The sequence below is a fragment of the Schistocerca cancellata genome, chromosome 5, assembly GCF_023864275.1.
Source record: "Schistocerca cancellata isolate TAMUIC-IGC-003103 chromosome 5, iqSchCanc2.1, whole genome shotgun sequence".
Taxonomy (NCBI): domain Eukaryota; kingdom Metazoa; phylum Arthropoda; class Insecta; order Orthoptera; family Acrididae; genus Schistocerca; species Schistocerca cancellata.
The window spans coordinates 442,239,038-442,262,088 of record NC_064630.1 but is presented as its reverse complement, the minus strand read 5'-3'; the positions used below and the strand labels follow the sequence as shown (position 1 = coordinate 442,262,088).

General features: G+C 40.1%; 1 protein-coding gene across 9 annotated transcripts in view; it reads right to left on the bottom strand.

Moving 5' to 3' along the window:
* LOC126188976 (glucose transporter type 1) overlaps positions 1 to 23,051 on the bottom strand; it is a 1,320,264-nt gene that overhangs the window by 136,534 nt on the left and 1,160,679 nt on the right. For all 9 annotated transcript variants that reach the window (XM_049930753.1, XM_049930752.1, XM_049930756.1 and 6 more), the window contains one exon: positions 12,680 to 12,892. In XM_049930753.1, coding sequence (XP_049786710.1) covers positions 12,680 to 12,892 — 213 coding nt within the window. The remainder of the gene's footprint in view (positions 1 to 12,679; positions 12,893 to 23,051) is intronic.

Genomic DNA, 23,051 nt, shown 5'->3' with positions numbered 1-23,051 from the left:
AGTTAAACTCAAGAAAAATTATGCAGGCATCCAGAGGAACATGCTGGAGAATGCATTGATTTCTTCATTGCTAAATAATTTTTAAACATAAATGGTCAGCAAATTCAACTTCTCCTTCAAATTGTATCAGGAAAGTTTTCTGATAACAAAAAAAGGGAGGGCTGCAAAAGAAGCCTCATGCACAAAATAAAAAGTAAGCATTCATGTGCAATGTGAACAAGAAACTAACCTGAAAGTACAGCTTAAAATCTCTGGATGAGCCAGATATCTACCTTTTTTGTAGTCCAAAAGCATTTTATAGCTAACAGTAGCATGCATTTTGAAGTATTATAGTTATGTTCTGTGTCAGAACTTTTTAGTTTAAAAAACGATATATATACATATATCAATTTATTTCAAACCAAAAAGCGTTAATGAAATGTCCAACTTCAGATAATGTATGACAAACAGCATTTCCATTTGTTCCTTTCTCTTATTTTGTTTCTTTGTCACCAAGATTCTTCTTTGTTTTATTTTCATAGTGATACCCAGCTGACAAATCATCTAGTCTTTTGCAATGCATCTCTCTGCATAAAAATATCAATTTTGGTTTGCAAGTCTTTATTTCACCAACATCATCTGTAGCAATATTTGGAACACTCATTGACTCTTTGACAACACATCTCACCAGCAGTGTCTCATGCACACTGGCATAAATTTTGCTAATATCAGCTTTATATGTTACACAGTGTTGTATTATCCATATAATCAATTGTAAATTATGGAAAATCAATTGAACTTTTGAGGAGCTATAATATGGTTACTGTATCTCATCCCTCCATTTCATCTGCAAAAGCAATCCATCTACTCTTGCAACATCAGCCTTACTGGTACTTAAGCTCTCCACCAACTCATCACCAAAGAACACTCATGATGTAAATATTACTATTTTTGCGTCAGAAGGCATTGCTTTACTCCCTAATCTGCGCAGCCTTCCAATGTTAGATCCAAAGTGGAACATTATGTAAAAACAGTTTCACTTTCCATGTTTCATTTACTCATTACAAATTTTCCAATGGTTTTTGCAATGTTGCTTTATCATTATGATTTAAATATACTGTGTGTGCTAGAAACCTTCTACTCACTGAATCACATGCACACATCACTTCTTCCAATGCAATAAATCTGTCTGCTAACCATCCTTTTTTAGTTCTGAGATTTGTGGCAGAGAATCTATTCTAAACCTCGTTCTTATTCCAGTTATTATTATGAGGCAAGACCTACAAATCCATAACGTAACATAAAACTAAAGTCATCCTCAAAACCCTTGGGATCCCTCCATCCAAACCCCTGGAATCTTCTCACATGAAGATATATACATTTACCAAATCCAGTATCCCACACACCTAAACTCACTATTTGCCTCCTGTCCAGGATGTTTTATGGGATTCACATTCATTTAAAAAACATACATCAGCACTCTTAATATCCACAGCCCATACCCATTGTTATCTCTCTTGTAATATACTGAAAGCACCTGGAGTGATGTGCTCTCCCATGTGCTGCACCTTGCACATAATAGTACTAACGATGTTATATATCAATGCACCTACACAGCTTACACAGAAGGTAGGATGATTTCAGAAGTAGATCTGTGCAGCTTGAAGAAAGGTTTCTTCAAAGACCTCTCAAGGAATTAAATATTAACATGGAATGAAGAATTTCCTGAAAGTGTAGACTGGAAAACCGCATTTTATGCGATGAAATGTAGCCTACTGGAAACTCAGAGAAGAAAAAACAAATAAATGAAACGTGGCGGCATTGACAGAAATTAAAAATTAACTGAATGCATAAGAAACAAAGTTATTATGAACAGTAGGTAAGGAAATGAGTCTAGCAAAATCTTTACTAAAAGCAGAAATCAGCTCCTGGAACATCTGCTACAGCATTATGTACTGATTAGCATTACACAGGAATGAGCATTAGAGGAAAAGACTTTTAGGGACAGGCAAAGACTGAAATATCTAGAAAATATACAAATGATGACTGTAGTAGTTATCTAGAAATGAGAAAGATTTAAAACAAGAGTGGAAGATGTGGAGACACTATAAAAATAGAGTTAAAAGGAGAGTGTACAGCTCTACAGTGGAATGGTGAGCAAGCAACTTTCTGCATAAATGAATGGAGGGTCAAACAGCCTACACTGGCAGCACACACTGTCATGTTGCAGTCCATACCTTTGACTGCAACAGTAAAAGTATAGCAGCATCTTTCATAACTTGAGCCATGTTGAAACAATCCCCCTTCTTTACCTCTTTTTCTCCTGCTCCAGCACACCTGGACACCATGTCTTATAGACAGCAACACGCCTTAGAAGCAGTGCTTGTTTCCCCTCCCTCCCTCTTCTTCTTATGGCCATGATTTGCATAGTTTCAATCTGTCTTTATTGTTGCCATTTTCATTTGTAGCAGTTTTGTCGATTTTGATTTCATAATAATTCCAGTACCAGAGCACAAGAATTAGTCACTCTCAGATAAGTGAACTACCTTTGTCAGTATGTATGGAAATACCGACATTTTCCTGACATCGTTTTCAAGTCTTCACTTTGACATATCTAAAGCAGTTTATACTAGTTTAAGACTTAACTAACAAAATCACATGCTGGGTTCAAAAAAAGTTCCATGACTACTTTTAATGTAAATACAATTGCAGCTAACAAATTTTTGTGCAAGTATCCCCACAAAGCTACAATGTTAAAATTCACTTTCAACAGAAAATGAATGAATGCATTGTAATGTATGTGCATACAATATAAATCAATGTGATATTACAAAACAAACAAATACATGCATGTGGAAGCTGCAACTGAAATGTAAGTTGAGGGCCATTAAAATCACTCGTTTAGTACATACATGGCATTTAAAGACTGAAAGGATAACATAAAATTATTAACATTATCCTGAATCGACATTGTTAGAAGTGGGGTTCACATTATAAAAGTGTGCACATGATGAACCCATCTGAGTTGGTAGTACATGTTTGAGACAGTAAAACATTTATCTTAACTTACTCACAGAAAGATTGAACCATACAATCAGTGTGCAGATCTTGTACTGATCAGCCAGAACATTATGACCACCTATCTAATAGTATGGTTAACAGTAGCGACTTATCGTGGCATGAAAGCAGTGAAGCCTTGGTAGGTCACTGGAGGGAGTAGGCACCACATATGCGCATGCACACATGTGCTGCCTCCCCCCCCCCCCCCCCCCCACACACACACGCACACAATGTCCAACACCTGTAATGAGAGATGGCTGCACAACTCCACGATGTCTGGATGTGTTTTCACCTTCGTTTCATCACATTTTGAAGACACTGACCACATCACTCCCGAACACCAAACAAGTCATGCAGTTTCTGAAATATTTGTGCCGAGCCTCTGGGTCATTACAATCTGATGGGTTTATATCGATAGGTCAGAGTTCGTGTTCTGGCTGATCAGTGTGCTTATCAATGATATGTCTGAGATTCCACTATAGCCTATCACTCCTCTACTTTCAGTTCCTTGTTTTCTTCTTCGAATTGACTTAATGGCTATATATTTGTTTACAGCTCCTCCCTTGCCCAATATTTCCTTGACAGACTTGGAGGGGTACTTTTAATCATATCAGGTGATGCTGGGTACCAGAGAAGATTACAAACAACTGATATGCCTGGAAAATTTCATCATAAGTTACAGCACTCAGTCTCTCTGGGTCAATAAAAGGCATGCACCATATTCTTAGTTCTTCATTTGTTGAACCTGCAGAATAATTTCAGTTACAAATAAATTTTTAAGTCCATAGTTGCTTTTCTTTTCATACTCTAAAATTCTCCTCAAATTCATGAATGAAATATACACATAAGAGCAATTAATGTCACCTTGCTAACCTTTAATTGGTATCATGTTGCAATATTTTTTTCTTGATTATGAATAATCAGGCAACCGTGTTGCACAGTACTAAGTGGCGAGACAGACAATAACCAGTAACTGGTAAGGAATGAAAGGAGGATGAAAGATAGATTGGTGTCAGAAAAAGGACCAAGGCAGAACTCTAGAAGACATCTATCACACCACCCACAACTCGTATGTTTCATCAAGTCTCATTATTTGTATTCTGTAAAGTTCATGGTAAATGGATACCTCAAAATTGGAAAAAGTATTTGCTGAACTGAAGAGTCACAATCTGTAACAGTGTCCTTCCAATAAGTCTGAGAGATTCACTGCATGCTGCATGTTTTATAGAACACTAACATTTTTGAAGATGACAACATGCCAAGTTCTGAAACATGTCCACTACATCAATGGTTGTAGCAACACAGTTCACATAATCCTCATTTTCAATGGCCTTCAAAATTCAACAAGTATCAATACAGCTGTGTGTGTGTGTGTGTGTGTGTGTGTGTGTGTGGAATAACACCCCACTTTAAGGTCAGTGGTCAGGACTGCACTGCATACAGCATAGCTCACCATATCACAGAACTATTTTTAGCATTTCGTTACAATCTTGCAATGTTAGTATGCTATTGGAGACACAATATGGTATTTTGTATAAGGTATCAATTTAGTGATCACAGCATGCAAACATTTCCATAGCCAAATGTTTAATAATCACTAATGTAAATGTATTTATTCATGTAATGGTAAAACTAAAATACCAAAAATTCTACTGTGTATTTTTGCCTGTATGGACTACTTAGTCACTGAAAAGCATGTTTGTTCTTCCAACAGGCAAAATGTATGAGTATAATGTTGAAGATTGATCAGGGGGAGAGGGGGTTGATAAATACTACATTTGGAAGAAGCACAGTGAGGTATACAAAATTTTGGCAGCGTAAAATGTAAATAGTCCTTTCCTGAATGCAACATAACAAGTAATTAGTTTTAAGGATGCATAGGACTGAAGCCATCATTTACAGGGTGCAACAAAGAAATAAAGAAAATTTTCCAAATTGGCCACAATGCAAAGCAACTTGCAAAAAATACATACATATTGTATTTAGGTCATTTCCAAATGTGATGGGCAAGTCTTAATTTAAAAGAAGACTCACTCTTTTGTCAACATATAAAACACAGTAAATTAAAGATTGTTTAACTGAAAACAGTTCATTAAAAGCAGCACATAAGTGAGTCTTTACATTGCCGCAGAAAGATATGTGATGATTGAGCATAATCCTCATATGGACATGTAAGAGCAACTTCATCTTCTCTCCACCACTGAATGGAGGTAGAACATGAGCATATTTTAGTTTTCAGTATCGTGGATTATTGTCACCCATATGCTGTCATGTGCTTTCTTCATTTACTCATGCTCCTTTGACTCAACAGCACATTAACAAGTACAGGCAAATCATAATGTGCTGTCCTTAGCTCCCCACAACCCTCCTGCATTGTCTTATTAGCTTTTTATTCTCCTATGTTTACACTTGGTGATGAACCCACTACTTAGTCTTAATGCTGTAATTGGCAAACACTAAGATATTTTCATAATTTTGCTGGCTGGTTATAAGAGATGTAGTGACAGCAGAGCACATGTTGATCTCTAGTTGAAACAGATGAGGCTTTGATGCCATCAGAAGTGCTGACATTTCCTACCAAAATTAGTAAATTCACTAAGAAGATAAATCCTGCAGACATGGGCAAGGAAAATGCCTACATAACCAAACCAGTCTCTCAGTTTATACCTATTTTGTACACATCTTTAAAACTATGGCTCTCTTTTAAAATACCACATTTTAAGGAAAAAAATGTGATCTCAGGAATATGACACACAGTTTCCCTGAATTTATTCTAAAAACCTCTCGTAATTCTAAGTAATCAGACTGTGTGTTTACACCAGCCACAAGATCTAATTTATATTTGCTATATCCAAATGGTCTCCTGGTTTAAAAGTATCAAGCATATAAAGCACTCCATAAGCAAACAAGCTTCTGATTTGCAGGGATGCCCTTCCACAGTTGCATGAAAATATTATGCATGTTGCATCATGGAGAGCTTCTGCTTGCTCGATTATGATAGGGAAGATGATTTGTGTGTGTGTGTGTGTGTGTGTGTGTGTGTGTGTGTGTGTGTGTGTGTGTGTGTGTCCTGTAAATGCCCATACTGACATTATGCCTTCATGGAGGACTGCATGTAGGCATGGCTGTCGTGTATATTTACACATTATGCAGCCATATTTGTGACATAACACAATAAGCTGTCATCCTGACGTCATGAGACATAAGGAAAAAATGGAAAACTGACATGCTTGAATATGTTAATGATTAACATTTCAGTACAACTGTATAAAACACATAGGAGTAACAGCATCTACATTCAGTATGTAAAGAAATGTAGCAGAGTGGGTCTCTCATTCAAAAATTTCATTTAGATGTTGGTTGTCTGCAAGGCCATGTTAGGCCGTGCCATGTAAGAAAGCGAAATGTCTACCAGCATGTGTCAGAATTTGACAGCAGCAAGATAAAAGCTTATGAAGACTGTGGTTAATCATTCAACATTATTGATGCTCATGTTGATTTGGATCCTCTGACTGTTAGCCATACTCGGCACCCTACAGGACTTAAATGGCCCCACATGACTAGGGCCTGAGATGAAACATGAAGATGGAAAAAAAAAAATTCTGGTATAATTAATGTTTCTCTATTTCCCAAGAAGTAAGGAAATTATATAAGCTTTACTGATATGATGAACAAAACTAAACCAGAGCCTACAGCAAACAGTAGGTGACAGGACTGCCAAAACCAAGTAAACTTTTAATAGATTGAAATCCAGAAAAGTGTGCTGGGTCTGAACTGCATAGAGCATAGAGCTTTCCACTAAAAGGAAATTTCTCTGATGCTTGTGTTGCACTGTGCCACAGTTGATTCTGAGGTTATTACTTACACCACAAAAATTAGATGAATCCTAGAAAGAAGAGGAAATGGCACTGAATAAAAGTACATGACACCATCAGAGTTGGACACAAATTGCTCTATAAAGGAAACAATTAACATGCCATTGGTCAACTGACAAATCAGTAAACTAAAGGTTAGCTCTTTACCAACATCGCCATAAAAGGAAGACTAAAATGGAGCTGATACTGAATTTGTGATTTGAGACAAACTCACTGTACAAGTAAACAATCAAGTCTTCACAAAACTACAAGAAACCTGAGTCCCAATGAATACCAGTTAGCAGCCTATAAATGTTGTAGGTGCCAAAGTTTTTAAGTGTACAATTCATAAGAAGCAAGGAAGATTAGAGTTTACTATCCCATCAATGATAATGTCATGGAATCCAAGTTCAGATTGAGGTAGGCCTTAGATCATGCTGTCCTCCAGGGAACCACAAAGCATTTCCCCATAGCATCTAAGGAAATCATGGATAACCTCAATTTAAGCAGCAATTTGAATCTTTGTGTTTTGGAATACAAGTACACAGTCTTCCTAATAAATCACTTTGCATTGTAGCTAACACAACTTATGGATTCTGATTTAAGTAGCTAAGCCAAGCAGTTTAATCATGTTACACCTCTCTTTCATGAAGATTATTTTGTTTTGGGTGTGTAAACAGTTCAAACTCTACAACACATAAATGGAAAGTGAAGCTCATTTATAGCTTAACAGTGAAATTACTTAATACTGACAATGAAGAAAAATTAAAAACAGCATAGCAAATGATTATAAAACTTTGGAATTTGCTTGGTCTAAGAAAAATGTTTAGGACAAAATTAATGATCAACAGAATTTTTCTAGATCACATTTTCCAGTGCTCACAGTAAGTGACTCCATGCATAGTTTTTGGCCTTTGGTTGGCTCAGAGAAGCAAAATACCATACTGTGATGCTCACTGTAAGCCTCACAATACAAAATAACTTGCAGACAGTGAAATTACTCTGAAGGCCAGTTACGGATACTTCTGAAGACAGTGCACACAGTTATTAAAGCATAAAAATCTTAATGTCAACCTGCCACAAGTTAACAGATTGTGTCAGATGTAACTACCTCAACTGCACAACATGTACAAGTTATCATATACACAGTCCTTATTAGAGTTTCCATAGTGTAATGCTGAATAATTCATAAAAATTACATATCATTGGAAATTAGTTACAAATAAGTACAAATCCATGCTCAAAATCTCTAAATAAATGTGTCAGCTAGCTAGTGAACTTCTGTAAGTCGCTTGTAGAAGCTACTTTTCCAAGTCCTTTCCTGTGGAAAAAAAGGCTGAGGAAGTCAACTTCCCCAGGTTTAATCAGCTTCTACAAATAACTTCTGCAAGTTAATGGAAACAGTTCCTTGCATCTTGCTGTAATTAATTGCCAGTTGCTGGAAGTTTTTATAAAATTTTATAGAAATTTTGTGTGTTTATGATAGGTACGTAAATGCAGTAGTGAGAAAAACGTGTGGACCAGTACAAGAAAGCAACTGTGAATTAAGAAAGTGGAACTCTTTCCTGTATTGTGGGACATGAAACACAAGGCTCATAAGAACCATGTGATAAATTGCTGGATGCACTAGAAAATATTGTGGCAGATTTTGAGGGGAAAAGAATATCACAAATTGTAGACTTTGTGGACAAGAAATTTAAATGTGTTTCTCATACACTTAAATTTGTACACTTCTGTACCCATTTCTTTGCCCAAACAATTATTCTATCTATCTTTTTGCTTTTATTACAATTATTCTTTAATGATAATAATGAGAAGAATAAGATGGAGAAGAAGAAGAAGAAGAAATGGATAGACTGCTACTCTCCATGTTGCAGAGATGTTGCGTCCTAGACAGGCACAATAAAAACACCACTAAACACGTTAGCTTTCGGCCAGAAGGCCTACACACACACACACACACACACATCCCTCAGCAGTACCCCGCTCTCCCTCTCCCTCCACCTCCCTGTCCCAGCCTCCTCGTTATCATCACCACCCAGACTACTACTTTCTACCAACATGCACAGTTGCCTGCAGTCTGGCCACTGCAGCCGGAGACAATGGTCATGTGTCTGTGAGCTGTGTGTGTGGGTGTGTGGGTGGGGGGGGGGGGGGGGGAGGGTGAGGGGGGGGGGGGGCATGTGGGAAAGCTGACAGGTTTAGTAGTTTTTTCGTCGTGCTTGTCTGTGACTCAATATCTCTGCTACATGGTGAGTAATAATCTATCCTTTTCATAATATTATCTCTATTTCACCCTAGGTTTCACATTATTTAACAACAACAACAACAACAACAACAACAACAACAACAGTGTCACCTGCTCTGATTTTTTAAGCATGATGTTGTAATATTCCACTTGCCCATCTCATGACTAATGGAAACACTGCACGTACTTGCAAAGAGTTTCCGAAATTAACTTGCTGAAATTACTTGTGGGACTTAAGTTTCAAAAGCCTCTGTTATAATGTAAAACATCAGCAAGTGCTTGCAGAAGTTATTTGCTTTTGAACATGTACCTTAAATACAAAGTACGCACATAATGATCCAAAGGTAAAATGACTGGAGATAAAAGCAAGTAAGACAGTGGATAAAGAATTATGAGATTGAATAAGAATTTTACTAGGCATGTTTAGTGCATGTAAGCATTATTCATTGCTTCATCTCACAGACATACTGTATTCTCTTCCTTCCTTTCCTTTCCCCCTAGGATAACAAAATGCACACACGTTTGTGTGTAATCCAACTGCAGCTAAGATATGTAATGTAATACCGTCAGTCTTTTCTGCTATCACTCTTAACTTATAAATTGAAGTATATCCTCAAACCCTGCTGTACACCTGAGAAGCTGTGTTTCCAACAACATAGTAGTTCTTCTAAGGTAGTTCAACAGTAATATTAACCTATTTTGCTCCAGATGATGTATATGTATGTTCTCAGGATTCTTAGCTGACTGACATTAGTCAGTAACTTTCCTTGTTTGTCTCTCTTCCCATCAATGTCATCTGTGCATGACGAATTAATGTCTCTTTTCACGTCATTTATCAATATTCAGTTTATTATTTACTTATTAATATAGCTGCAAATGTACAGTGCCAATAATTACATAGATAAGCCAAAACATTATGACCAACTGTTGGGAACAAAATACATCTACATCTACATTTATACTCCGCAAGTCACCCAACGGTGTGCCACTGCCATTACCTCCCTTTCCTGTTCCAGTCGCGTATGGTTCGCGGGAAGAACGGCTGTCTGAAAGCCTGCATGCGCACTCTAATCTCTCTAATTTTACATTCGTGATCTCCTCGGGAGGTATAAGTAGGGGGAAGCAATATATACGATACCTCATCCAGAAACGCACCCTCTCGAAACCTGGCGAGCAAGCTACACCGTGATGCAGAGCGCCTCTCTTGCAGAGTCTGCCACTTGAGTTTGTTAAACATCTCCGTAACGCTATCACGCTTACCAAATAACCCTGTGACGAAACGCGCCGCTCTTCTTTGGATCTTCTCTATCTCCTCCGTCAACCCGATCTGGTACGGATCCCACACTGATGCGCAATACTCAAGTATAGGTCGAACGAGTGTTTTGTAAGCCATCTCCTTTGTTGATGGACTACATTTTCTAAGGACTCTCCCAATGAATCTCAACCTGGTACCCGCCTTACCAACAATTAATTTTATATGATCATTCCACTTCAAATCGTTCTGCACGCATACTCCCAGATATTTTACAGAAGTAACTGCTACCAGTGTTTGTTCTGCTATAATATAATCATACAATAAAGGATCCTTCTTTCTATGTATTCGCAATACATAACATTTGTCTATGTTGAGGGTCAGTTGCCACTCCCTGCACCAAGTGCCTATCCGCTGCAGATCTTCCTGCATTTCGCTACAATTCTCTAATGCTGCAACTTCTCTTTATATTACAGCATCATCCACGAAAAGCCGCATGGAGCTTCCGACACTATCTACTAGGTCATTTATATATATTGTGAAAAGCAATGGTCCCATAACACTCCCCTGTGGCACGCCAGAGGTTACTTTAACGTCTGTAGACGTCTCTCCATTGATAACAACATGCTGTGTTCTGTTTGCTAAAAACTCTTCAATCCAGCCACACAGCTGGTCTGATATTCCGTAGGCTCTTCCTTTGTTTATCAGGCGACAGTGCGGAACTGTATCGAACGCCTTCCAGAAGTCAAGGAAAATAGCATCTACCTGGGAGCCTGTATCTAATATTTTCTGGGTCTCATGAACAAATAAAGCGAGTTGGGTCTCACACGATCGCTGTTTCCGGAATCCATGTTGATTCCTACATAGTAGATTCTGGGTTTCCAAAAACGACATGATACTCGAGCAAAAAACACGTTCTAAAATTCTACAACAGATCGACGTCAGAGATATAGGTCTATAGTTTTGCGCATCTGCTCGATGACCCTTCTTGAAGACTGGGACTACCTGTGCTCTTTTCCAATCATTTGGAACCTTCCGTTCCTCTAGAGACTTGCGGTACACGGCTGTTAGAAGGGGGGCAAGTTCTTTTGCAGTGATTCTGCATGGCATGAATTCAAGAAGACGTCGGTAGGTTTCTGGAGGTATGTGGCACCACAGATTATGCAATTCCCACAAATTGTGAGCCGGTGGTTTGTGTATGCAGAGCTGGTGCCCAACAACATCCCAGATGTTTTCCATTTGACTCAGATCACATGAATTTGGTGGGAAATACATCAACATGAGTTCAGTATGATGGTTCTCAAATCACAATTCTGGCTTGGTAATATGACCAGTTCTCATGATGAAAAATGCCATTGACCTCAGGTAAGACATCAAGTGTGAGTGGCTGCAGGAGGTCCACAATAAGTAAGTCCACTGCTGTAATGGTGCCTTTGATTCCTATCACAGATCCCATGGAAGCTCAGGTGAATATCCACAACAGCATGATACTGCCCCATTGGTCTGTGTGTCCAGACAAGACCATCGATCAGATGTAACAAGAAACACTATTCAGGCAACATGTTTTCATTGATCCAATCTCGATGATCCTGTTTCCACTGCAGTGGTAATTGAGGACGACGTTGGCCCAACACTGGGACATGTAGGGGTTGTGTGTTACCGAGTCCCATGTTCAACAATATGTGCTCAATAATGTTCTCTGAAACACTTGTGCCTGTACCAGCATTGTATTCCATCATCAGATCTGCAACAGAATCACTTATCCAGCTCTACTGAGGGGTAAGCCTCCTACCTCCATGCTCAGTGATGAGGCATAAACAACCAACATCTTGTTGCCTATTTGCAGTTTCATTGTCTGTCAACTACTTTTCATTAATGCTCATGACAGAAGCATGCTAACAGAGAACATACTGCATCACTTGTTCCCAGACACCAGGCTACAACAATCTGCCCCTAATTACATTCAATTATGTCAGTACATTTCTCCATATCCATATGACACCCATATCATTGCTAGAATGACTTTCCATTCATCTCTGTTATGCTTATAAACTTTCCTTGAAACATTATGTGCCTGCAACATTACCATGTATCTTTCAATCTTGTGGTGGGCAGTGGTCACAATGTTCTAGTTGATCAGTGTAAGACAACAATAGGATACCTAATTCATCTGATTTATGCATTAGGTTACTTACTTCACTACTTACAAAGATCCTGCTATATTAGTCAAGGATCATAAATATATGCAAGTAACTGAACTGTGAAAACTGAGATTGCATAACAAACCTTTATTAGAAATGAAATGGTGATGAATATGGAGAAAATGAACATTCCTCCCAGGCCATACAGATGAAGTGTGCGCCGACCGGTGCGGTCCATGAGTGGTATAGAAACAAGTGTCATGCCCACCATAATGGCACCAATGCCAATTGTAGCGAATTTGGCACTTTCCTCAGTAAGTCCTGAGTTTTTAAACAAGTCTGTTGAGTAGTAGAACACCTGAAACAAGAAGGATAATACTAATGATTACACAACAAAACATTGTTACTTACATTGTCAGACAGCAAAAATGGAAATAAAAAAGGAATGGAAAATTAAAAAAAAAGAATGGAAAAAAAGAATGGAAGGTAAAAAAAGAATGTAAAGTAAAAAAAAGAATGGAAAATTTTTAAAAAATGGAAAAAAGAATGGAAAGTAAAAAAAAAGAATGGAAAGTAAAAAAAAAGAATGGAAAGTAAAAAAAAGAATGGAAAGTAAAAAAAAGAATGGAAAGTAAAAAAAAAGAATGGAAAGTAAAAAAAAAGAATGGAAAGTAAAAAAAAAAGAATGGAAAGTAAAAAAAAAGAATGGAAAATAAAACAAAAGAATGGAAAATAAAACAAAAGAATGGAAAATAAAACAAAAGAATGGAAATAAAACAAAAGAATGGAAATAAAACAAAAGAATGGAAATAAAAAATGGAAAAAATTGGCATACAATTGCGGTAAACAACAAGTTGTTGATTCAATCGAAGTGCAAAAATACTGCAAATTAACTCTGTTATACAAAATAGTGTTAATTGGCATCATCGTCCAATCATGTCACATGCTGGTATTTTCTATTGGGGGAGTTGTCAGAAGAACATCTGTGAATGCACAATGAAAAACAACATCATTCTGTGGTGACGAGTGCACAGACAATCTGCTTTACTCTCTGATTTTTATAAGAATTCTTTGTATTGACTTATGTTTTTCGGTTCATTGGTGTTCAAGCTTTAGTAAATAAAATGTTATGGTTTGACTACTACATTGTATCTCTTCAGCAGATGGAGATAAGCTGTAGGTGACCAAAGTGGTGACCCCGTCTACTGAATTCAGTTTTAGAAGAACAAATGCAGCACCGTTCGGTATTGTCTACTGCAGAGTCAGCGCGTCCGCACAACACATACAGCACGATGCTTTGTTGAAACACATAGAATATTTACGATGCAACATTGAAAACCAGTAAAATGCTGTTTTAAACTTTTCTATTGCACCAAGGAACAGCCGCTTGGTGATGACACTAACAAGATCAAGATACACTCACTGCAGATCATTCCTGATAAACTGGAATTATGGCTTGCAATGCTCTAATTGACTTCCCAGCACACCACAGCACTGTAAATGAAGATACCAAATTTATGATCATTGTTAATGTGCTCAAAAGTAAAGCAGCAACTATCAGTGCAGATATAATACTCCACCCACCCACTACGCAGAAGTATACACATTGTAAACAGTTGCTTTTTGAGCAATTACGTCGGCCAGTGGAATAACGTATCCAACAAGCACTACAGGGTGAAAAGAGAGGAGACATGTCACCTTCAGAATTTTGGTGGCACCTGTGATGCTCAGTCAACGACAGCGAGTGGCCAGATATGACACTGCAACATGTATGGCGCGTACAGTTGCCAGAGGCAGTAAAGAACAGCTGTGATGCTTTATGACACACGCAATATTTCATCGTTGCTCTCACTAGCCGACAAGGTCTATGCTTCATTACATGCAGGACATACGTCATCTGTGACGTTCAAATGCAGCAGTACCTACAAACGTTCAGGAAGCTACAGCGATACAACAATGCCAACAAATGGACGTTACTCGACAATTGGACGAACTATGAAATCACATTGACGACTTGCGGCGACAGTTATCGACGTTGTATACATGGAAGAACCCTGGAGATACTAAACGGTATCAGATAGATTATATAATGGTAAGACAGAGATTTAGGAACCAGGTTTTAAATTGTAAGACATTTCCAGGGGCAGATGTGGACTCTGACCACAATTTATTGGTTATGACCTGTAGATTAAAACTGAAGAAACTGCAAAAAGGTGGGAATTTAAGGAGATGGGACCTGGATAAACTGAAAGAACCAGAGGTTGTAGAGAGTTTCAGAGAGAGCATAAGGGAACAATTGACAGGAATGGGGGAAAGAAATACAGTAGAAGAAGAATGGGTAGCTTTGAGGGATGAAGTAGTGAAGGCAGCAGAGGATCAAGTAGGTAAAAAGAAGAGGGCTAGTAGAAATCCTTGGGTAACAGAAGAAATATTGAATTTAATTGATGAAAGGAGAAAATATAAAAATGCAGTAAATGAAGCAGGCAAAAAGGAATACAAACGTCTCAAAAATGAGATCGACAGGAAGTGCAAAATGGCTAAGCAGGCATGGCTAGAGGACAAATGTAAGGATGTGGAGGCTTATCTCACTAGGGGTAAGATAGATACTGCCTACAGGAAAATTGAAGAGACCTTTGGAGATAAGAGAACCACTTGCATGAACATCAAGAGCTCAGATGGAAACCCAGTTCTAAGCAAAGAAGGGAAAGCAGAAAGGTGGAAGGAGTATATAGAGGGTCTATACAAGGGCGATGCACTTGAGGACAATATTATGGAAATGGAAGAGGATGTAGATGAAGATGAAATGGGAGATACGATACTGCGTGAAGAGTTTGACAGAGCACTGAAAGACCTGAGTCGAAACAAGGCCCCCGGAGTAGACAACATTCCATTGGAACTACTGACGGCCTTGGGAGAGCCAGTCCTGACAAAACTCTACCATCTGGTGAGCAAGATGAATGAAACAGGCGAAATACCCTCAGACTTCAAGAAAAATATAATAATTCCAATCCCAAAGAAAGCAGGTGTGGACAGATGTGAAAATTACCGAACAATCAGTTTAATAAGCCACAGCTGCAAAATACTAACACGAATTCTTTACAGACGAATGGAAAAACTAGTAGAAGCTGACCTCGGGGAAGATCAGTTTGGATTCCGTAGAAATACTGGAACACGTGAGGCAATACTGACCTTACGACTTATCTTAGAAGAAAGATTAAGGAAAGGCAAACCTACGTTCCTAGCATTTGTAGACTTAGAGAAAGCTTTTGACAATGTTGACTGGAATACTCTCTTTCAAATTCTAAAGGTGGCAGGGGTAAAATACAGGGAGCGAAAGGCTATTTACAATTTGTATAGAAACCAGATGGCAGTTATAAGAGTCGAGGGGCATGAAAGAGAAGCAGTGATTGGGAATGGAGTAAGACAGGGTTGTAGCCTCTCCCCGATGCTATTCAATTTGTGTATTGAGCAAGCAGTAAAGGAAACAAAAGAAAAATTTGGAGTAGGTATTAAAATCCATGGGGAAGAAATAAAAACGTTGAGGTTCGCCGATGACATTGTAATTCTGTCAGAGACAGCAAAGGACTTGGAAGAGCAGTTGAACGGAATGGATAGTGTCTTGAAGGGAGGATATAAGATGAACATCAACAAAAGCAAAACGAGGCTAATGGAATGTAGTCGAATTAAGTCGGGTGATGTTGAGGGTATTAGATTAGGAAATGAGACACTTAAAGTAGTAAAGGAGTTTTGCTATTTGGGGAGCAAAATAACTGATGATGGTCGAAGTAGAGAGGATATAAAATGTAGACTGGCAATGGCAAGGAAAGCGTTTCTGAAGAAGAGAAATTTGTTAACATCGAGTATAGATTTAAGTGTCAGGAAGTCATTTCTGAAAGTATTTGTATGGAGTGTAGCCATGTATGGAAGTGAAACGTGGACGGTAAATAGTTTGGACAAGAAGAGAATAGAAGCTTTCGAAATGTGGTGCTACAGAAGAATGCTGAAGATTAGATGGGTAGATCACATAACTAATGAGGAAGTATTGAATAGGATTGGGGAGAAGAGAAGTTTTTGGCACAACTTGACCAGAAGAAGGGATCGGTTGGTAGGACATGTTCTGAGGCATCAAGGGATCACCAATTTAGTATTGGAGGGCAGCGTGGAGGGTAAAAATCGTAGGGGGAGACCAAGAAATGAATACACTAAACAGATTCAGAAAGATGTAGGTTGCAGTAGGTACTGGGAGATGAAGAAGCTTGCACAGGATAGAGTAGCATGGAGAGCTGCATCAAACCAGTCTCAGGACTGAAGACCACAACAACAACGGGAGGCAAAGCAGCTGAATACAAGAAGAGCAAAGAAGATGACATCATGTCTAAGGAACATATCTACTGGTACCACCATTGATTTGGAAATAAGGCGATGCGATGCACATCACCTTGCACTCACCCAAATGGCCACAGCGGCCGGCGATAGGCGCCGCCAGTTGCGAGTTCGAGCACCAGCACCAGCACCAGCACCCACCACTGCAAGGTGAGAGCATAGACGCGAAACTACTGGTGAGTAACTTTTCTTCTTTAGCTTCGCTGTCCCACCGATTTTTTGTCACAGGCGCTAAATCTGGCCGCCCTTATCTAATTGACTCAGGCTCGGACGTCAGTGCATCACCTGTTAGAAGTTGCAATGTGAAGCTTCCTCCCTCTCAATCAAAGCTCACAGCAGCAAATCAGACTTCAATAATGACTTATGGAAAAAGCCAGATACATGTAGACTTCGGTTTGCAAGATCGTTTACCATGGACTTTTGTGGTTGCCAATATTTCAGACACAATATTGGGTGCAAATTTTTCTTTCATTACGCAGCTCAAGTAGAGGTCAGTATGTGGACCATCTGCCAGGGTAAACAAAGCATTAAAAGCATCCTAGGATGAGGTTCTCTGCCTACGTTCGATGACAGACAGGAAGTGACGCCACACATAGCAAAATTCAAATCCTTGCCATGTGCACAGACAGTTAAGCACAACACGGTCCATCACATCAGGACTACACCCAGTCAACCAGTACCTGAGCACATGCGCTAGTTAGCTCCTGATCGTTTCGCTGCAGCGAAGGCAGAATTCAAAGAACTCTTGCACTCAGGAGTCGTCCGTAGAGCCAACAGGCTGTGGTCATCATCACTTCATCTAGTAAAGAAGAAAGATGGGACCTGGAGACCATGTGGAGACTACTGAGCACTCAATACCTATACCATACCCTATCACTACACGATACCACATATTAAGGATTTTATGCACACACTGGCAGGCACGACCATTTTTAGTGTCATTGATTACCAGAAAGTTTATCACCAGATACCGGTAGCGCCTTCTGATATACCGAAGACAGCTGTCACAACACCATTTGGCTTATTCAAATACCTCCGTATGCCATTTGGTTTGTAAATGCGGCACACACTTGGAAATGGTTTGTCGACTAAGTACTAAGAGGTTTACCATAATGCTTCGGATACCTCAGTGATATCCTTGTCTTTTCAGCATCTGAGAAATTGCACGAACTGCATCTAAAGACTGTTTACCAGTGCACTGATGCATTTCGGTCAATGAATCAAAGTGTTTACTTTGGCGCAGTCAGGTGCCATTCTTGGGATACTCAATGACAGCAGCCGGCGTCAGCCCACTGCAAGATAAACTTGCCATTATCAAAGAGATGGCTCACCCCATTGATTATCATCAACTACGCCAGTTCCTTGGAGCAGTTGATTTCTATAGACATCATCTGCCTAATGTGGCGGCCATCCAGGCACCTTTGAGATCAGCACCAGCCAGCAAGGATGCAGTAGGCAAACGATCTTTGCAATGGACACCAGATACTTTGATGGCATTCGATAAGACCAAGGTATGTCTACATCAGGCAATCACGTTGACACGCCCAGTTGCTCAGATGCGACTGGCAGTAGTTGTGGATGCTAGCCAGCAAGACATTGGCGCAGCTCTACACCACAAGTCGAAGGCCACTGGCAGCCCTTGGGCTGCTGCTCTCATAAGCTTACATCATCACAAGTGAAATTGAGTGATTATGATAGGGAATTGCTGGCAATTTATGAAGCCGTCAGACATTTCTGGCCATGAGTGGAAGCCAGGCCATTCACCGTTTTCACACACCACAAGCTGATTACTTTCGCCTTCAGTAGGAACAAGGATCGTTGCTCACCACGACAATTCAGACAACTTGAATTCATCACCCAATTCACGACTGACCTGCAGCATATAAAAGGAGCTGAGAATGTCGAGGCAGATTTCCTGTCTTGGTTGGAATCTATCTCTCAGGCTATTGACTACAAGGAGCTAGCTGCTGCACAAGAGACAGACCAACAACTTGCCAAATTCCACTGTGACAGTAATCTGGGTTATGTCTGCGGCAAATACAACCTACTGGTGAACGTTTGTGATGCGATGTATCACAGGGAAAACTGAGACTTTTGTACCTAAGAAATTGTGATGGAAATTATCTGACAGCATCCATGGGCTGGCTCATCTGGGAATAAATGACAGTGTCAAACTGATGACTGACAGACATAATGAAGGACTGCCGTAGTTGGGCAAAAACACGCTTAGATTGTCAGAAGACCAAGGTTGGATGACACTGTGTGGGAGTTGCCAGAAGAGCATCTGTGAATGTACAATGAAACACAGCATTATTCTGTGATGAGCGCACGGACAATCTGATTTACTCTCTGATTTTTATAAGTATTGTTTGTATTGACTTATGTTTTTCAGTTGATTGGTTTCCAAGCTTTAGTAAATAAAAATTTATTGCTTGACTACTACATTGCATCTCTTAGCAGATGGAGATAAGCTATAGTTTACCAAACTATTGATGCTGACTGAAATGTAAATATACCCTGAAAGATTAAATTGCTTCTGACAAAACAGGAATAATGTTCTTCTGAAATGCCAACGTTTCGTAACTACACATGAACAATATAACAGCTACTGTATAACTAGAAGTGAACATCTTTGAAACAACTTTAATGACTCAATTCATAAATTACTGCCCTCAATGTAGAGAAAGTGAAGGGTATACATTTTATTTTACCAAAATGAAAGCAATAACTTATTTCTAAAAAAATTGCAATATTAAAAATGGAAAACACTTTCTAATAAACAGCAGAATCTATTTATTCTATCATGAAACAGCTTTTGGCTTGCTGGCCATTTTCAAGTGACAACTGAATGTTACAGACACAAATAAACATGACGTGCTACTTACATTGATATTATTTGTACAGAAGATAAAAAAAATGACAGTGGGTTTACATTTTGTTTTCACACATAGAAATAATTTCATTAACTAAAAAGGGAGGCTGGGGAAACAAAGTTTTCATGTAGAAAATACACTCCTGGAAATTGAAATAAGAACACCGTGAATTCATTGTCCCAGGATGGGGAAACTTTATTGACACATTCCTGGGGTCAGATACATCACATGATCACACTGACAGAACCACAGGCACATAGACACAGGCAACAGAGCATGCACAATGTCGGCACTAGTACAGTGTATATCCACCTTTCGCAGCAATGCAGGCTGCTATTCTCCCATGGAGACGATCGTAGAGATGCTGGATGTAGTCCTGTGGAACGGCTTGCCATGCCATTTCCAACTTGGCGCCTCAGTTGGACCAGCGTTCGTGCTGGACGTGCAGACCGCGTGAGACGACGCTTCATCCAGTCCCAAACATGCTCAATGGGGGACAGATCCGGAGATCTTGCTGGCCAGGGTAGTTGACTTACACCTTCTAGAGCACGTTGGGTGGCACGGGATACATGCGGACGTGCATTGTTCTGTTGGAACAGCAAGTTCCCTTGCCGGTCTAGGAATGGTAGAACGATGGGTTCGATGACGGTTTGGATGTACCGTGCACTATTCAGTGTCCCCTCGACGATCACCAGTGGTGTACGACCAGTGTAGGAGATCGCTCCCCACACCATGATGCCGGGTGTTGGCCCTGTGTGCCTCGGTCGTATGCAGTCCTGATTGTGGCGCTCACCTGCACGGCGCCAAACACGCATACGACCATCATTGGCACCAAGGCAGAAGCGACTCTCATCGCTGAAGACGACACGTCTCCATTCGTCCCTCCATTCACGCCTGTCGCGACACCACTGGAGGCGGGCTGCACGATGTTGGGGCGTGAGCGGAAGACGGCCTAACGGTGTGCGGGACCGTAGCCCAGCTTCATGGAGACGGTTGCGAATGGTCCTCGCCGATACCCCAGGAGCAACAGTGTCCCTAATTTGCTGGGAAGTGGCGGTGCGGTCCCCTACGGCACTGCGTAGGATCCTACGGTCTTGGCGTGCATCCGTGCGTCGCTGCGGTCCGGTCCCAGGTCGACGGGCACGTGCACCTTCCGCCGACCACTGGCGACAACATCGATGTACTGTGGAGACCTCACGCACCACGTGTTGAGCAATTCGGCGGTACGTCCACCCGGCCTCCCGCATGCCCACTATACGCCCTCGCTCAAAGTCCGTCAACTGCACATACGGTTCACGTCCACGCTGTCGCGGCATGCTACCAGTGTTAAAGACTGCGATGGAGCTCCGTATGCCACGGCAAACTGGCTGACACTGACGGCGGCGGTGCACAAATGCTGCGCAGCTAGCGCCATTCGACGGCCAACACCGCGGTTCCTGGTGTGTCCGCTGTGCCGTGCGTGTGATCATTGCTTGTACAGCCCTCTCGCAGTGTCCGGAGCAAGTATGGTGGGTCTGACACACCGGTGTCAATGTGTTCTGTTTTCCATTTCCAGGAGTGTACATTTAACAACCAATGAGAAATAAGATGAATTTACAGTTTTCTGTTAAAAGATTATCAGCAAAAATTCAATCTTTCTTGCTTAATCTCCAGCTTCTCTCACATTCATATTACCTAACTGAAACAGCTCTACCTCAAATGACCAATATATACTTTTTCACACTGCTTGTATGTGATTTTATGCACACCACTCTGTTCCAAGGGCTGCAATTTGTCTTTACTACTGAATAAAAAGTCTGATACATGTTGTTTGCACTATAAAATACCCATTGCATGAAGCAATGCATGTGATGGTCTGAAGTTCTGTCTGAAGGGCTGATTTAGATAATGGAACAGATATGAGGTGATGCACTGTCAAATGGAAAGCTGCACATTTGCATCTGTGTGGATGCTGGGTGCTTGCTGGGATTACTGTATCTGTAGCAATGTTGTTTTCTTTAAGTGCTAGTATCTACAAATTATAACCTCATTAAAACAAATCCAAAGGGACCGAAAAATCAAGAGTTCATGTTAAATAAATTCATTTTAGGTAAAAATCACAGTTTTTAATATGTATATTTTAATACATATACATGTACAGTAGTACAGGCATAATCCATTGCTGCATCAACCACTTTACATTAATGACACTATAAACTGACTGTAAAGGTATAAGTACTCAGAAATTATATTTTCTTGGAAAAAATTCAGCCACAGTTTGCCGACATTCACGGGAAGGAAAATAGTCACAACCAACTGTAACTCTAGCACCCATAAACCAGCAGCGATGTCAGATGTTGAAACAAATCATTCTAAACAGTCCAAAGCTGTAAACATATCCTGAAGGGTAGGTGGAATGATATCTGTCTTTCTCCTCCTCCTCCCCTCCTCCTCCTCCTCCTCCTCCTCCTCCTCCTCATCCTTTTTCTTGCACCTCAGTCACATCTTTTGGAACATCAGATTCCACAGAAGCAAATAAGGTAACACTGTCATCTGCACTAATGAATTCGTCAGGTGAAGTGACATTGTCCAACTCATGGACATCTTCAGCATTGCTAAGTCTCCAGGCTCTGTTAAAGCACTTCTGTATTTGATATGGCAACATGAAGTTCCAGGCTGCTGCGATGGCTTTTACTATGTCAAGTGGATTCTGATTAGAGGTTGCAGTATTGTTTTCAACAGCATGAATTGCAACTCTTACACACTGCTTGTGATACGATCTCTTCACGAAAGAAATGATACCTTGGTCCAATAGCTGAAGGTGGCTTGTCACAGTGGGTGGAAAAAATGGAACCTTTATGTTAGTCTGATTCAGATCCTGTATCTAAGGGGCAGTGTAACTGTCCAATGTAAGAGGAACATGTCTGTTCTGAGCAACCACTTGCAAAATGGTGTGCTGCTCATCCAACCTTTCTTATGGCGAGATTAGATTCAAGGTAAAGCATATATATTTGTGTTACTAAAACAACTCAGTTTCTCAGACTTACCTATAACCCAGGGATGAAACTTCTCACTGCCATCTGCATTACATACAAGGACAACTGTTACACATTGTTTGCTGCATGCTCCTCCGTGACACTTAACACCTTCTATCTCCAGGATGCAATGTAGATAAAGTTTGCAGAAAAGTCCAGTTTTATCTATACTGAACATATCACATGAGACATACTTTTCCCTCACTTGGTCGAATTCGTGCAGCCAGCCATTCGCACTTTCTCTATC